The sequence below is a fragment of the Eptatretus burgeri genome, chromosome 12, assembly GCF_056783735.1.
Source record: "Eptatretus burgeri isolate ZD-2024b chromosome 12, Ebu_testis_v1, whole genome shotgun sequence".
Classification (NCBI taxonomy): Eukaryota; Metazoa; Chordata; class Myxini; order Myxiniformes; family Myxinidae; genus Eptatretus; species Eptatretus burgeri.
In genome coordinates, this window is record NC_140972.1 from 13,572,384 (window position 1) to 13,590,423 (window position 18,040).

Sequence of the window (18,040 nt, forward strand, 5' to 3'; positions counted from 1 at the left end):
CTGTACCTTTACGAGCCAAAATATACCTTTATATATTGCAAAGATATTTCTTCATGTGTTGGAATATTTTTCACAAGACTCAGACTCGTGAGCTCGCATTATTCTCTTCCGTGGAGTTTGAAGTATTTTGGTGATGATTAGTGCCATGGATTACAATGTCTAACCAGAAACAGAATGAGCAGGATTGGTTAACTTGGTAGTATGTGCATGAAGTCTGATTTAGTTATGCTGACCTACGCAGTACAGAATGGATGTGCGTGCATACCTGTGTACAGGGTGATGCTCTTTGAAGGGCCACTTAAAGTCGCTGACTCGGGTATGATCATCGACACCACCATGCGAGGTGGACGCCTCGGGGTCTTCTGCTTCTCCCAGGAGAACATCATATGGTCCAGCTTGCGTTATCGTTGCAACGGTAAGTTTATGTTGACCCATTTGACATTCACGTTTTAGCCTACTGACCCACTGACGAATATGTGGTTGGAAGCACATCAAATGGAAAGGTTAAAATGTCATTTTAAAATGTAGGCCAGACCATTGTTCACACACCATTAAAGTGCAAACTAATTCTTCTGCACGTTTTATTTTCTCTCTCGTAACCTCAATCACTTTGGCCATGCTGCTCAGAGCTCGTGATATATTTCACAAACCTGTCGGCCATTGTGTGTGTGTTGTATTCTGGGAAAATGAAACTTGTCTGACTGAACCTTGTGGGCCCCTAACTCCACCAATCCAAATTACAGATGCTTGTGTGAACATGTTTTGGTTGAACCGTAACAATTAATATTTCATTAACATTGTTTAATAATATTAAGAGTATTAAAAATATTAGTATTAATTAATAACATCATGATATCACTCTCTGCATTGGTACTTGCAAATGTGATGAACTTTTGCACTGATTTGTCTCGTTTCTGCAGATACACTTCCAGAAGATTTTTCTGCTCTCCGAGCGTTTCAACTGCAGTACCCACTTTAAATTAAAAAGTGTAACACTTCTTGTAACTTGTGCAACAACGAGCAGGAGATTGAATGGAATGGCCTGCAACCACTTTTTTTTTTTTAAAGACCCTGCTTTCCTTTGTCGCTTAGTTCTTAAATGCTTAGCTCACCAGCTGTATATAAATCGGTCGACCAAGGAATTTGCTCCTTTAGCAGCAGACAATCAAAAATGCGAACCAGAGATTTAAATTTACCAGACTGTGGTGTAATGGTTATAGAGCGTCTGATCTGAGTCTGGGAGGTTTGTGGTTCAAACCCTGGCCGAGTCATACGGAAGACTTCAAAAATGGTATGTGCTATGTGCTGCTGCTGTGATTGACGATCAGCATTTCAAAAAAGATAGAGCATGAACAAACAACCCATCAATAGTTATGCTTTGATAGGCCTAATGGCTTCTTCCTGCGTTGAAGTTCCTTCCTTGTCAGGGAACTCGTATTATTATTATTATATTTCCGCCAGTGTTTTGCACTTTTATTCGCTTTTAAAATCGTTTTCTCTGAAACCACTCGTCTGATCGATGCGAAACTTTCAACATCGGAGGAACTACCCATGGATTTTTTTTTTGATTACTCTGATGTCATAGATCATGTGGTATGGCAGCTATATTGGATTAAAGGAAAACTTTGGACATCTCCGAAACTGCTCAACAAAAAAAACTTGAACCTTCGCACATGTCAGGTGTACACCATGGGGAATAAAGCTTAATGATGAACATGTCATCGGCGAAGTAGTATGCCAGCCATAATTGGTTGAATCGAAATCCTTATCAAATCCATCCAAAATTTTTGTGTGTGATCTAAGAAATTTGTTGAGAGAATTGAATCGATGACATCATTGATCACTTAGTCTGGCAGCCATATTTTATTGAAAAGAAACCTTTTAAAATCTTCTTCTCCAGAACAGCTTACCAGGTCAATGTGAAACTACATACATATTATCGACTAGTCGTAGGGAAATTTAAACATCATCGGCCACATGGTCTGGCAGCCATGTTGGATTAACCTAAAACTTAAAAAAAAAATCTTTCTCTCAAACTGCTAAACAAATTGATGCAAAACTTTAAGTATGTCATGCAATACCCACGGGGATAAAAGTTTGGTGACGAAAATGTCATCGGTCAAGTGGTCTGGATTTACCAAAAACCTTAAAACAATTCCTTCTCTTGAACAGTTGAATCGATTGGTGCGAAACTTCATATACAGTGTATGATCACCTAGCCATGGGGAATACAGGTTGAAAATTCAGATGTCATCGGTCACATGGTCTAGCAGCCACATTAGATCGAGAAATAAACCTTATCCGATCAATGCGAAATATAAAAAATGTGATCGACTACGCATGGAGAAAACAAGTTTGATATCAATGACGTTATGGATCACGTGTCTGATCAAAGGGAGCAGCCTGGACCCCGGCTAACTGCTCGCAGTTATAAAGCGTGCGTCTCGTTATTATTATTATTATTATTATTATTATTATTATTATTATTATTATTATAAATCTAGCATTGTATGGTTGGTATATTTTGTAGAATAGCAGGTTTGTTATCTCGTTTTACAAACAGTTGATGATTTTACACAGTTCTACTTCATGCTCTTACGAATGACCATTTTCACGGCAGGTTATTACTTCTCAGTTACAAAAAAAAAATTACCAAGTCCTATTGATGATTTTGGTTATTTGCGCACAATGGTATCACTTAAAGGTACATTGATCAGGTTGTAAATGGCCACTGCACACTCTGATCTCTCTCCTCCTCCAAAGGAATGTTTGGTTTGGAGCGAATGAGAGTTAAGCCCATCCACATTACAGGTTTCTCACCAGGCCATTGCATTCTAAAAACAATATCCCCCTTCCGCCACGCGGCGGGGGATAATGATAATTTTTTGTATATCTTATTGTGCCAGAAAAACTGTCCATTATTTTTCTATGTTACATTTATCTGATAAATATTCGAAGCATTTTCTTTCTTTCCCTGTTTTTTTTTTAACCCCTCTGTTACAGCAGAAAGCTTGATGTAACAATCAATTGCAGTAGCAGAATAAATGGATAACCAGGCTGATCGAAGTGTCGAGACCCACCAGCAGACTTAAATTTTCCAAGAAGACAAAGGCTCAGGATTGATGTTTCGGTCAAACAGAGTTGCCTTCTTCAGGGCACTATACGAGTAGCGTACAACAGTCAAATACATATCCAGGGGCAGCATCACTGACCAGAAAGCCTTTTTACTTGCGATTTCACTTGGTTGTTCTTTTACACTGCCACTGAGCCCACCGACATTAGATTCCTCTCGGATGAGGGCCGTTTGTTTTTGGAGCATTTTGCAGTTTTTGCTCGCAAGATGTGCTAAGACACCACTTAAGCATGCGTCGATGCGTCTTCCAAAACGCACACAAACAGCATCGCACACACGAATGCTGGAAGATCTTTTAATTGGTTTGACTCATTTATTGAAACTGAAAGCTTTCCCACTCCAAATTTCGATATAAACCCCAATGGATGAGCAGTGCTCAATAGTTTGGTGAACTTACGGCTGGGAGATGTTGTCAACACTTACCCTCAAATGATGCTGGTAACTACATGCTCAATTAAGTCACAATGGAAAATGATGGCAAAGGCCGTTTACATATCGGTATATAAAATGGACCACTTTGATCCTCACCCCTGACAACCCCCAGCCCCTACCTTTATTTCTTTTCGTATTTTGCAACTCTCTAACATCAACTCGCCTACTTTATACCCTTCATCTCATTCTCCTTCATGTAATTGTCTTCATCAGACGTAAAATATACATGAACCCCAAAGCAACTTTGACTATACAATGAAAGCACCAAATTTTATAGGACATGCCGTCACACACTGTAGTTGTAATGAACTCTGTACATAATGCTTGGATGAAGAAATATATATTTTAAGCATTCAAGTTGAACTGCGGTAGCGGTGCCGAGAGAATCTGCATCTCACACAGCCATCTCCCAAAGCAACCAAAAATACTTTTGTTTTTTATGTTCAACAACATTAATGTCATGCAGCTGTCAAACTATTCTACCGGTGAATGTGATAATTGGATTAAAGCTGTGTGCTGTGCCTTGGTTGGTGCCATTTTACAATATCAGGGTGTTGTGTAACATAATACACGGTGATTGATTGAATACGAATCATTTTTATTTTCTTTTTCCATATGATACAAAGCCCGAAGATGTCTAATATAGTTTGGTGAAAATATTGCCTTTTGTATCCAAATGAATGACCAGTTCTTCATAATGTATGACATAAATATAAAACTTTTTACTCTGCATCTTTTAATGCGAATGAGATGTTTTGTCATACTAATGTCAAAAATCCTATTGAAATACAGTGAAATGCTTTCGTTACCATGTTTCAGTTTCTCTGTACTCTGCTGACTGATAAAAACGAACCCAAAACTTAAATTTACAAAGTACAATTCACAGCCTTTGTTTTGTAGTGGCAGGAAAGGCTTAAGAAGGGGACGTTGCGAGCCCAGTGGCTCCAAGCACCACCTTCTGATCTTTACCCACAGCTCCAAGATTACCTTCAGAATAGTCCAAACAACATTAGGCCACGTGTGACACAGGTAAACAAAATGGCAAAGCCTTAGCTGTGCCGAGCAAACGCATGTGTCACGTGTATGTACTGGGGAGCATGGTCGAGGTGGGTGAGGGGAGGACAGAGAGTGGGGTGGGCGACTGCAGGAGTGTTGGCGGCGGCGCAGACAGGCCGGGACTCGTGCAATATGGGATTGCTTGTCAACAACACTGCACAGGCCGCGACCTGTCCGCGGAGCGCGAAAGCCCGAAGATGTCTCGCTCTGTAATACGCGGATATAGCCGGTCCATGCAACTGTTAAAAAAATAACCAGAAGCTTTGTAATGCTGGTGCTTTGCCCATGTGATCAAGTTTGCCAGTAGCTTGTAAGACTATAGATAGAATGTCCTGCAAACCAGCACTTCTTTCTTCATTGTCCGAGGAAATTAGTGCAAAACCTACATTTCCTGAAGCCGAAGTAACGCACTGTTAATAACTAAAGCTTTGACGATGAGCCAGAGACCAACAATTCTTTTTCACTCGTCACTGCTGCGATATTGGCGAACTGTTCTGTTACCAGCCAGAGTCCAGGGAAAAACGTGTTTGGAGATCCTCGGTGGGTCTGTGCGGGATCCTGGGAAGTGTGTATTGTTTTCAATGTATGATCCTGGGAAGAGCATGCTGGGCTCCAAGCAAGATCCTGGCAAGGAAATTTTGGAGTCCATGGAGGATCTTGAGAAAGAAGTACTTGGGTCCGTTCAGGTTCCCTAGGTAGGGTGTGTTGGGGTCTGTGTGAGATCCTGGGAAGTGCTTGTTAGAGTCCATGTGGGATCCAGCCGCAAATTGTTTTGGGGTCCGTGAAGGGTCCAGCTGGGAAGTCTGTTGGGTTCCATGTGGGATTCTGGGAAGCACATGTTGCGGTCCATGTGGAATCCTGGGAAGCACATGTTGCGGTCCATGTGGAATCCTGGGAAGCACATGTTGGGGTCAGTGCGAAATCCTGGGAGTACATGTTGGGTGGGGTCTATCCAGAATGTTGAAGAGCACAAGTTGGGATCCACCTGGGATCTTCCTCATGAATATATATTCGTTATTCGGCACCACTCGTCATCCTTTGCAACCCACCCGCCCTGGCTCATTGTAATCACTCACCATTACTAGGCGCTGTTGGAGTAACTTTGAGATGTTCGAACAAACTGTGCCAGCACGATAAACCCAAGGTGGGTTAAAAAGCATGCTCTTCCACCATTCACCATATTCGACGCTCAGCAGGTATAAATGAAAAGTTTAAAAATGATCGTCCCACTCAGAGATAACGTTGAATGCGCTTCAAGTACCCAAGGCGCCGCCACTAATTGTTGCATGGCTTCTTGGGTGGGAGAAACAGCTTGAAAGAGTACAGCATGCCACGCAAAGCCATGCTGAGGACATCACTCGTACGGGCGGTCTGAAGCGAACTCGTGCTATCATGGCGACGGAAAAAGCAACGAGACTGGGAGGGCAAAGGGGGAAAAAAAGGAGGGAAGAGAGGAAAAGGGGCGGAGAAAAGGAAATGGGAGGAGAAGGATGGGTGATGAGCATTGAAGAGGGCATTGGAAGGGGGTGAGGAGAGCAAAATCTGCAGAGGAGAGTAGATAAACGGAGTGGAGTGGGGGAGGAATAAATAAATAAACAGACAAAAAGGGGGGAAATTCCTGTTATATCAGCAAGGTGAGGGTATATCACAGTCTTTCCTGTAAGGGTGGTCATGGCAGGGAAGGTCGATTTAACATGGAATTGGATTGGTATCTCGAAGCAACGGGTATGGACGGAGAGGAATGCAGGGATGTGGGCAGCAATGGTAGGTAGACTATGGCTGAATGGGTATGATCAGTTGGTGTGTCGTGTACATGTGCTGCGCCGATGAGATATCAAGATGTTCTGTTTCTATGTGAGGGTCTTGTTCAGTGTTAACACGTCACCTGTGTTTATTGTATCCTCAACCAACTGCCCACCCCCTCCAAAAATAATTTTCAAATGAAAAAAGTTAAAATTAAAATTATATATATATATATATATATATATATATATATATATATATATATATATATATAAAGCCCCTTTAGGCCTTGTTTCAATGTTTGTTGAGGGTGGTGTCTCATCTGATACCTAACTCCTCACCCTTCCCCTCCATCAATATTCCTCGAATTTATCCTACCCTTCCCCCTTACCTCTCCTGCTCATTTCCTTCTACATCCTTCCCTCACTCCCCGCACGACAACCAAAAACACATACCGCACAGGAGAGAGAGAGAGCACTTGGTGTACTGAGAGTGGATTCAGCACAGGAGAGAAGGGACTGCATGGCCTATGCGGCTATGCCGTGCTTCATCGACTAATTAACTCGGAGATAGAGAGATGTTTAATAGAATTAAGACTGAGGATAAAGGAGAGTGATAGCAAGGAAGGATAGGGTAAAGTAGACGCCAGAGGGTTGAGGGGTTGAGAAGGGGGCATGCCTTTGAGATGTCGGTCAAGGAGGTCAAGAAGGTAGAGAGAGAGAGAGAGAGAGAGAGAGAGAGAGAGAGAGAGAGAGAGAGAGAGAGAGAGAGAGAGAGAGAGACAGAGAGAGAGAGAGAGAGAGAGAGAGAAAGAGAGAAAGAGAGAAAGAGAGAAAGAGAGAAAGAGAGAAAGAGAGAAAGAGAGAAAGAGAGAAAGAGAGAAAGAGAGAAAGAGAGAAAGAGAGAAAGAGAGAAAGAGAGAAAGAGAGAAAGAGAGAGAACTGAAGGAAGGCATTTGGCAGGAATGTAGTTTTCCAAGTTTGTTTGTTTCGTTATTTTCTTGTAAATCTTTATTTTAAGCGTAAATTGTCCCCAGAAATATATATATATATATATATATATATACATATATATATATATATATATATATATATATATATATATATATATATATATATATATATATATATATATATATTTCACCATTCATTCTCAGTGTTCATGTTCTCCTCTTATGAACTAATGAAGAGATGAACTATTGGTGTGGTCTTTACTCAGCCATTACTGCACTCTGCATTCACTCTACTCACGAGCTCATGTTACCTCCTTTTACTATACTAGTTCTGAAGGATGAGAGCCCTTTTACATGGACGATGCAATATAAATCGGTCACACAATTGTGTGAAATTAAGTGCTCAGCCAATGAGATGTCTTTTTGTTCTCATCGTTGAGGCTCTTGGAACTGCTTGTACCATCAGGACACTGAACGGATCAGGACAAAAGGAACACTATTAGGGGGGGACACCAACAGCAGGATTGAAGGCCAAGGTAGAGGGAGACCAAGACAAACAATGGGTGTGGGGAAGAATGGGGTGGTGGGGGTGGGGGGACAGGAAAGGATGCATTGGGTGGGCAAGATAAGATCATGGTTTTGGATTGGGGATGATCTGAGATGGTGGTGAACAGCTGTCTTGAAGACCTGGAGGGAAGAATGAGATTGAAAAGAATGTGGAAGTTGGTTGCACAGGTGGAAAAAAAGAGAGGAACAAATGAGTGGAGGTGAGCAGTGATCCTGGATTTAGGTCGTTTAACCAGGAGGGTGATGGTGGACCATGTGAGCCCTGCAAAAACCTGTTCGGGGGGGGGGGGAACAAAGCATGAAAACAGCACAGTGTGCAACACCAGAAAGGAGGTGATAGAAGATAACGAGACAACCAACTTCTCTTGGTCCATAGACTCAGCTTCATCGTGGGGGATTCCAATAATCTTGAAAGCTTTGGTTTCCACGGCATCAGGTTGAGCAAAGTGTGAGGCAGGGGAGCCAGCCCAGAGGGGAGACCAGTACTCCTTCAAGCTGTGAATGAAGCTCTTGCTGGTGGATAGTTCAGGTGTACCAAATAAGGACTTTGTGCGAGATGGAGGATACCCAGTCGGCGGCTGGCTTTGGAGGCCGACTTTGAAATGTGGTTTTCCCAAGAAATATCATGGCTGATAGTGAGACCCAGGAATTTGAATGACTGAACTTCCTCAAGAAGATTAAGAAAGTATATGGGGGTTTTTTTTGGGGGGGGAAGCGGTTAGCCAGATTTTCCTTTCGAAGAGATAGTAAGAGTGTGAGATTTGTCAGGTTGAAAGACACATTTCAAGTGTTTGACCAGCTTGTAATTTTATCAATGTCCGAAGAGTGGGAAGAAGCTGCAGCGTGCCTATTTGAAGGATGATGGATGTCACGGCAAAGGGAGGAGTCAACAGAAAATAGATAAAGGGGATTTTCCAGAGAGTCAGAGAGATCATTGATGAAGATCAGGAATAAGACCGGGCCGAGAACGCTGCTTTTGGGTACTCGAGCATTGACAGGGAGAGACGATGAAAGGATTCCATTGAGTGCCACACATTGGCAATGAGAGTGAAGAGCAGAAAGAAGATGTGCAAGAGCACTCGAGCAATTTTTTAGGAAATGTGAGCTGATGCTGCCTGGTCCAGTTGCACAGTCGAGGGTTAAAATAAGCTTCTTCTCCTCAGGTGCAAACAAACATCGAGCCCAGGAGCAGTTGGGTACGACAGGGAAGGATGGGGACTGAGAGTGAGGTGTTGGGGACACAATATTTGGAAGCAAACACAGAAGAGAGGGAAGGAATGGAAGGGGAGCATACAGCAGAGACAGACTCTACAAGGCACCACTAGGTTTTAGAAGAGGGAGCGGAGAAAGAGAGGGGAGGGAGAGAGGGAGGGGAGAGGAGAGGGAGGGAGGGGAGAGGTAAAGCGAGAGAGGGAGGGAGGAGAAAGAGGGAGGGAGGAGAGAGGGGAGGGAGGAGAGAGAGAGGGGCAGAGAAGAGAGAGTGGGGGGGGGAGAGAGAGAGTGGGGGGAGAGGGATGGAGGGGAGGGGAAAGAGAGAGGAAGGGTGGGGGAAGAGAGAGAGGGAGGGGGAGGAGAAAGAGAGGGAGGCAGGGGGAGGGGAAAGAGAGAGGAAGGGTGGGGGGAAGAGAGAGAGAGGGAAGGGGAGGGGAAAGAGAGAGGGAGGGAGGGGGAGGGGAAAGAGAGAGGGAGGGAGGGGAGGGGAAAGAGAGAGGGAGGGAGGGGAGGGGAAAGAGAGAGGGAGGGAGGGGGAGGGGAGAGAGGGAGGGAGGGGGAGGGGAAAGAGAGAGGGAGGGAGGAGGGGAGAGAAACGATAAAGTCTGGTGAACGTAGACATATCTCAATGCTGACAGCGTGTCTGATCCAGGACAGACGTACCTCTGTGTGACGGAGTTCTTAAACTCATTAACACCAGTGGGCTTACCACCACATAAACTCTGTCTTCGAGTGTCCACCCCAATAATACTGCTCAGAAATTTAGACCGGCCTCATGGATTACTGAACGGAACGAGACTGTGTATAATCAGCCTTGGAAGCTGGCTGATCGAGGCCGAGATCATGACCGGCAAAAAGACAGGTAGATAGGTCTTCATTCACACAATAAATCTTTCCCCATCGGACTCAGGACTGCCTTTTGATCTATGACGATGCCAATTCCCAATACGACCAGCGTATGCGATGACCATCAACAAGAGCCAGGGACAAACTCTCACTTTTGTAGGGATTCATGTGAGCATTCCCATCTTCCCACACGGTCAGTTGGATGTGGCGTTGTCGCGTGTTGCAATTGATGGAGTGTATCAAAACACTGCCACAACTAAGTCAACCCAACGACAGCTTCTACTTCACGGATAACATCGTTTGCAGTGGACTGAGTTAAGATTAGTATGCTCTGCTTTTTTCGATAACAGGCACTCATTCCGCGATATACCACAGCGTCACAATCGTGTTATGACGTGCTTTGCGCGGGTTATCTTCGAGTGTTTTAAAAAATATACCTTCAAAAATCTTCTTCTTTGAAGTCGCTGAACAGATCGACGTGGAACTTTACATGTATGACCGCTTATCAATGAGGAACAAAAGCTTCACAAATATGATGCCATAGGTCACATGGTTTGGCAGCCATATTGGATTTACCCCAAAACCTATAAAAATCTTACTCTCTGGAGCCTAGACTCTAGAACGACTGGACAGATTGAGGGGAAACTTCACACAAATGTTCCCCAAACCATCGGTGTACAGGTTTGTAAAGGAATAATTTATCGGTCATGTTGGTTTGGCAGCCATGTTGGATTGAAGAAAAATATTAAATAATATTTTCTCTCAAACCGCTTCATAAATCGAAGTGACACTTCACAATTATGATCCAGTAATGATCGGGAATACAGGTTTTAGATTCAACCTGATCGGACACATGGTCTCGCAGCCAGAGTTATTTAAATTTTTTTGATCAGGGTTCTCTTTGTTTTTTTGTTTTTTTTGAGTGAGGCTGTGTCTGGTTGGGTTTGAGGATAGAAGAGTAGCAGCTGAAATGTGAATCCTATCCAAGTTCCTCCTGATGACTTCATCTTTGCTTTTTGCTCATTTGGGTTCCTTCTGATTACTCCAATGCAGGAATGTACCTATTTTGTCTTCCATTTGATTTGTGTTGAATTTATTTTAATCCCATTCTAAATTCAATTGAAGAATAATTAAAAAAAAACATCATCGATCAGGGTCAAGGTCAGGTGTCCAATTAAAGCGGGACGTCTTGGTACCCGGTCATCACTGCCAGCAGTTATAAAGTGGCAATTCTAATGATGTCTCTTATTAATTACGTAACACACCAGTACACAAACACCACACAAAACTACACATACAACAAGTCCTGATGAGGGTCTGCAATCTCTGATTGTTATTTTTCTTGTTTCCACTTTAAACACTAAATCTATGACGAGGTAGGGAAGTCTACCTAATGTTGCATAGCGTTTCAAAATTTTTTAATGTAAAATCTGCAACAATTACATTTAAGACTGGAAGGGCACTTGGTAGAGCGCCATGTAATACCTGATCCACGAGAACACGTCGGGCCCAATACATGTTTGAAATATCATGCTATACACAGGACTATATCGTTTTTGGCCCTATCTCTCAATGGTGAAAAATCACTTTTAAAATTAAATATTTCTCGGATCCGGATCCGCATCCAGATCTTCACCAAAATCGAATCGATTCGTCCTTGTCACACCCAACATGTCCACAAAATGTCATCCGAATCCGTCCACAACTTTTTGAGATATTGTCTGCACAGACACACACAGACACAGACACACAGACACAGACACACAGACGTAAAAACATAACCTCCTTCACCTTTTGTGGTGGAGGTAAAAGTGCTTTGAGTGTTTAATTATGCTTATGATTTGAAGTGGACTTCTGGTTCCGGGTTTGGAACGTCAACAGGTCTCCTTCAGGGCTCTCTGCTGATGATCTCAAAGTTAAGTTTCCGGTCGTTATATGTCCCGTTTTAACTGTTTATTCTCTCACTTATATGTTACTGTGTGTTCCTAGTTCGGTTTTGTTTCAATAATCGTGCTATTTTGTGAGATTTTGTCGACTTTGTCATACCGGACGCTTGAGGCCTATCCTTGAGGCTTGAGGCCTTCCTGTACGATCGTGTTTTGTTTTTTTCTCCCCATTACCTTCAATCTCTATCTTCCCCACTTTCTTAACGTCCCCCTTCCCTCTCAACGAATCACTCTATTTCTTATGCTAAATCAAAAACAAAAACAAACAAAAAAAACGCGATCTTTCTCCTTCCTCACTCACGACTCTTGATTCTTCTTCTTCTTCATCTCATCTTTTTCTTCGTCTCCTCCTCTTCTTCTTCTTCTTCCTCGATTTTTTTTTTCTACAACACTTACATGACCTAATCTGTTGAAAACTCTCTCAAACATTAAAAATAATAATAAAAACGATCTCTTATCATGCTTCATCTTCCTCTCTCACAAGTGTGGTACTCTTTACTGTATCAGAATGCACTAATGTTCTGCTATTTAAACAGACTGCTCTCGATTCGACCTTTCCTTCATACCTTGCCAAAAAATCCAACTGTAACAGCGTTTTTTTCTCTCCATTCTCTGGATTCGCCTTTATTGCATCCATCAAGAATTGTGTTAAATCGCATCTCTGACCTAAAAAATTTTAAAACCCCAGTTTGCTATAAATGTTCGCTTTCCATCAACCATTCTTTTTTTCCAACTTCAGTGCCAACTCACCCCTCTCACCCTTCACTCTCAAAGCAACCATCTCACTCTTCTCCCTCCAAGCATCCTTTTCACCTCTCAAAAACTCCCCCCACACCTTTCCCCCACCATTCATCCCCCTCACTCATCCTTCTCAAAGTCCCCCCCCTCTCATCCATCCACAAAGCTGCCTCCTTCCACTGCCCTTTCACCTCCATCTCTTCACTCCACCTCCTCAATTCCTCAACTGCCTTCTTCCCCCTTTCTTGTACCCCCTCTCCCCCAGTACCACATAGTCTTTTCTCCCCCTCATCCGGCCCCCTACACTAGCTATTGTGCAATCCCCCACACTCTTTCAACAACCCTCCTTACCTACCCCCTCATCCCTTGTCTTACCCTCCCCCTCCCCCACCCCCTGCACCAAAAGCCTCCTCCCCTCCCTCTTAATTAGAAGTGTGGAGCTCAAATATCCGGGGCCTTCGCTCAAACCTTTCAGATCTTTCCATACAGGTTGCCACTGACAAACCAGACATAATCTGCCGAACAGAAACTTTCCTCCCCCAAGACGTGTCTGACTCCCAAGTATCTCTCCCTCGTTACTCCCTCCTCCGGTTTGACAGACCTCGTCCACCTCGTCCTGGTGGAGGAGTTGCTCTCTTCATCAAAGACTCTGTTCCTCACTCTCCATGTACTGCCCTCACTCCCCCACACCCCCAGGAATACCTCTGGCTACGGCTTCCTCTCCACTCCAACCTCATGTTTATATGTGTACTGTACCGTCCACCAAACAGTGATGATTCCATCTACACCTCACTATCTGAAAACATGGACCATCTTCTATCTTCTCATCCAAACTCTCTCTTTCTCATATGTGGCAACTTCAATTGTCATCATGCCAGTTCGCTAGGTGTGGGTACCTCTCTCACCTGTCATGGCACCTCAGCAAAAGCTTTCTGCAACTCAATAGGACTGATTCAATCGGTCAACTTCCCGACGCGGATCTCAACCAATGGTACTCCATCTCTTCTGGATCTGATTTTGACAAACTTCCCTGACAATATCTGCTCCTCTTCCTCCGCTCCAATCGGTTCTTCTGACCACGTCTTTGTCAAAGTGGACATCTCTCTGGCTATTATCAGAGAACCAGCTCACCGCCGTCGAGTCTGGCATTTCACTCAAGTCGACTGGCAGGGTCTCCAAGCAACCATCAAACTTATAGACTGGTCTCCTATCGCTACTTTCTCCAACATCAACTCATCCTGGGAATTCTTTCAAAGAAACTTGCTCTCCCTCATGCACAGATTTATCCCCTCTCGTCTTCAGTTGTCCTGCCCTTCCTCCTGCCCTTGGTTCACTGAAGCTTGTGGTGAGGCGGTTGTCCTGAAACAACTTGCCTTTGCCTCATGGAAAGTAAACCCAACTGAAGGTAATCTCAGTTCCTTCCATAAAGCTCGGAACAAGTGTGTATCTACCCTCAGGAAAGCCAGAAAACAACATCTTTCTAATCTCAAGTCTGAACTCTCAAACCTCTCTCCCTCTTCAAAATCTTGGTGGTGTTGAATCAAATCTCTTTCTGGTGTTTGTTCCCCCTCCATCCCCTCCCTTACCTCAAAAGGCCACACTGCTGATACCGCACGTGATAAAGCTGAATACCTAAACTCGGTGTTTGCAGCTAAATCTTGTGTCCAAAACCCATCGCTTTCTCCACCCACCTTACCCAGTCGCACCCAACTGTCCCTGGACTCTGTGTCCTTTTCTCCTGACAAGGTGGAGAGCTTGCTGTCAAACCTCGACTCAGATTCTGCAACCGGTCCAGACGGCATCAGCCCATGTGTCCTCAAAGCCTGCTCTTCTGCTCTTGCTCACCCTCCCTCTGTTCTATCACCCTCTCATTTGCTCAAGGTCATCTGCCATCTGCTTGGAAATCAGCAAACATCGCTGCCCTGCATAAAAAGGTGCAAAAACAGATCCCTGCAACTACAGACCAATCAGCCTTCTCCCAATCATCAGCAAGGTTATAGAATCCATCATCGCTTCAGACATCAAATGCTTCCTCTTCTCCAATGGCTTGATTTCTGATAATCAATTTGGTTTCAGACCAGGTCACTCTCCCTTGGATATTCTGCTTCTGCTCTCCCAACAATGGATGGAGGTCCTCAATACCAGACAGGAAATCCGAGCCGTATCCCTGGACATATCACGTGCTTTTGACAGTGTGGCACCCTGCCCTGCTCACCAAACTCTCTTCCTATGGTATCCAAGGCCATCTCCACTCATGGCTCACAGACTTCCTCTCCTGTCGCAGTCAACATGTGGCCCTAAATGGAGTTTTTTCATCCCCTCTTCCTGTCCAGGCTGGAGTTCCTCAAGGTAGTGTTCTGGGCCCTGTTCTTTTTTCTGGTTTTCATCAATGATCTCTCCGACTCTCTCGAAAATCCTCAATTTATCTCTTCGCTGATGACTCCACGCTCTGCCGTACCATCTGTCATCCCTCAGACTGGCAAGCAGCAGCTTCTTCGCTCACTGCAGATCTGGGTAAAATCACAAACTGATCCAACACGTGGAACATGTCTTTCAATCCGGACAAATCTCACACTCTCACGATGTCTCTTCGAAAGGACCGTTTAGAACCTCCCCCATCCACTTTCTCAACAATCCTCTGGAAGAAGTCTTTTCTTTCAAGCTTCTGGGTCTCACTATCTGCCATGACCTTTCCTGGGAAAGCCACATTTCAAACCTCGCCTCCAAAGCCAGTCGCCGACTGGGAATCCTCCGTCATGCAAAGCTCTTCCTCGGCCCATCTGAGCTCCTGACCACTTGCAAAGCTTTTGTCCGCAGCCTGATGGAGTACTGCTCTCCCTTCTGGGCCGGTGCTCCTGCCTCCCACCTTTCTCGGCTTCACGCTACAGAAACCAAGGCATTTCAGATCATTGGCATCTCCCGCAATAAGGCTGAGTCTCTGGGCCTCTCACTCATTCACCGCAGGCAGGTCAGTGGTCTTTCTGTCTTCTATCGTCTCCTCTCCAGCATCGCCCCCCCTGCTCTCTGTGGTTTGTCCCCACCACATTTCCGCAGGGCGCTCAAGGTCCGACAACAACCCCCTTCTGGTAAAACTACCAAAATCACGAATTACTGCTCACCTTCACTCTTTCACTCCTCTTTTTTCCCGTCTTTGGAATAAACTCCCTCACTCTATTCATTCCCATTCTTCCCTCCAGGCCTTCAAAACAGTTGTTCACCACCACCTTTTATCTTCCCCCATCCAAAACCTCGATCTTTTCTACCCCCGTTAGTCCACCCCAAACCTACTTCCTTCAAATTCCCTGCTTTCCTTCCTGAAAGTCCCTGTAATGTCCATCTTGTATTCCCCATGTTCCCCGCCCCAACTCTCTCCCTTCCACAGATCTCCTAATGTCTCTGTTCCCCACTGTTTTGTCCTTCCCACTCCCTCCCCTCTTGTCTCATGTCCCCCTTGATGTGCGTTGTGCGTTAGCTCTAATACGAGCCTCGACAAGGTATACAAAAAAAGAAAAAGTGGAGTAATATTGTGCCAAAACTGTGCCAAAAATCAGGGTCTGTGAGTTGCTAAATATTGTTGAAAAAGATGGATATCAATTAGGTATTTTCGGTGTCATTTCTGTTGTCATTTTAATTTCTCGGTACTAGAACAACAACAGCAACAACGTAGTTCTTTAAAAATAGCGAAAATTCAAAGCAGTATTCAGGTGTTTTTTTCAAAAAAAAAAACAATTAACGGACCATGATGTGCATACAGAAAGAGGGACGAAAGAGTTAAACTTTTACAATTTGTTTTTGTAACTCCACTAACTGGTAGAGCCTTCTCCTTCTCAGTCTGTTGGAATTTTGTTATGATTTATACGAGTGCAGTCGTGTTGTTGGTAATTGGTTCACGAGTCAGTAAGTGACCACTATATTCGTTATGTCTGTCTGTCTGTCTGTCTGTCTGTTTATCCCGAAAATTTTGGTGGGAGGTTTATATCATGATCTAGTTGTGTTATCATGAGAATGGGCGTAGTGCGCCCATTATGGGCTGAGCCACGCCCAAAAAACATGTTTCTAGGGGTAGCCGATTTCAAGTTACATCTTCTCCGAGGGGGTTTGTCGAATCTGACAGTGGTTTCAGTATTTGGTTAGCCCATTGGCACCTGCATAGCCCCACGGAGCTCGATTTTTCATTTTCGTGTCAAGGTCACAAGGTCACGAACTTAGAAAATTGCGAATTTTGACATAAAAAGCAGACGACCGCCCAAACTTTGAGAGCTAGGATGACAATATTTTTTTATGCATAATCTTGACGTCATTCCCCACCTAAAGTCTTGAAACCATTTTGCTCTATCTCGAACACCTTGCCCATGGCGCCACCTTCAAGTTTGTTTTTACACTGATTTCATCAAAGTATGGTTAATCCGAGGAGTGTGAAATGCCATATAGCCTATATGACGTTATATTGTTCCTGGAATGTTCCAGAGGAATTTTTGCACCAAAGGTCATAATCCTTGACCTTTGACCTTTAAAGTTCACAAAAGTCAAATTTTCAAAGTTGTGGGAATCAAACCGGGTTTTTGACCTTCTTCGATGAACTATCTCCATTAAGCTATAGCACGTATCCTGTTTCCTTATTTTAATGTCCACAGCATTGTTTTGTGACCTTTAAAGGTTATGCAAAGGTCAAATTTTGAAAGTTGTTGAACGAAACCGGGTTTCCGACATTTTGCAGCTAATAACTTGTCACTCGTACCACATCATGTTGATCATTTTTATAACTTGGTCAAACATTATCACATTGTCTCATCCTTGACTTCTGAAACAATCTACATCGTCAAACACCGCTCGTGAACCATCGTCGTCTTCAGACTTGTGTTATCATTTGTTGGTTTGGACATTTACAATTCACAAATCTACAATTTCGATGTTTATCTGTGGCACACATGTATGCTGCACCTAACCATTCACAAGTTTCTGAAATGGAAACCACATCAGGGTATAATTAGCATGGTGGATCAAGACGGTGTTTCTTTTGAGGCATCAAGAATAATTGAAATGTTTAATGATGTAAAATATTAAGGAGAGAGTGATGGAGGTTTTTTATTTTATTTTTCTGCGAGTCCAGATCAGCAACCGCACATTTAAGAGTTGGAAAGGATTGTGGGCATTCAAGTCCATGGGAGCCAAGCAGCATACCAGCCCTTAAGTGCAGAATGTGTGCCCTGGAACCACAGAGGAGAAAAGGCCCCCACAGGCACTGTACTCAATGGCAGCACAATAACGTGCAACTAGGCACCAACGAGACGATCCGCTCCACTCCAAACACAGGAGTATGAGTGAACAGAGACATACATCTGGTAAGAGACACAACTTGAGCAAAGCCTGGCTCAACTGCTGCTCTCAAGCACTGAAACCCCCACCAAACGTGCA

At 43.9% G+C, this 18,040-nt stretch overlaps 2 protein-coding genes and 1 long non-coding RNA gene across 4 annotated transcripts in view; 2 read left to right on the plus strand and 1 right to left on the minus strand.

Moving 5' to 3' along the window:
- The window catches only part of LOC147015126 (thrombospondin-3-like), a 160,180-nt gene extending 155,750 nt beyond the window's left edge, over positions 1 to 4,430 (plus strand). For both annotated transcript variants that reach the window (XR_015050219.1, XM_085849585.1), the window contains exons 22-23: positions 276 to 415; positions 921 to 4,430. Coding sequence is in view for 1 of the 2 variants with exons in the window: in XM_085849585.1 (XP_085705711.1) it covers positions 276 to 415; positions 921 to 979 (199 nt within the window). In the remaining variant the exon portion in view is untranslated. The remainder of the gene's footprint in view (positions 1 to 275; positions 416 to 920) is intronic.
- LOC147015128 (uncharacterized) lies at positions 4,143 to 6,027 on the minus strand. The gene is made up of 2 exons (XR_015050220.1): positions 5,698 to 6,027; positions 4,143 to 5,512 (listed from the first exon to the last, which is right to left on the minus strand). It is a non-coding gene; the product is annotated as an uncharacterized LOC147015128 (long non-coding RNA).
- Positions 6,028 to 6,132: 105 nt separating this feature from the next.
- Positions 6,133 to 18,040, plus strand: part of LOC147015129 (uncharacterized) — a 49,266-nt gene continuing 37,358 nt past the window's right edge. The window contains exon 1 of the mRNA XM_085849155.1: positions 6,133 to 6,385. Within this exon, the coding sequence (XP_085705281.1) occupies positions 6,293 to 6,385 (93 nt within the window). The 5' untranslated portion in view covers positions 6,133 to 6,292. The remainder of the gene's footprint in view (positions 6,386 to 18,040) is intronic.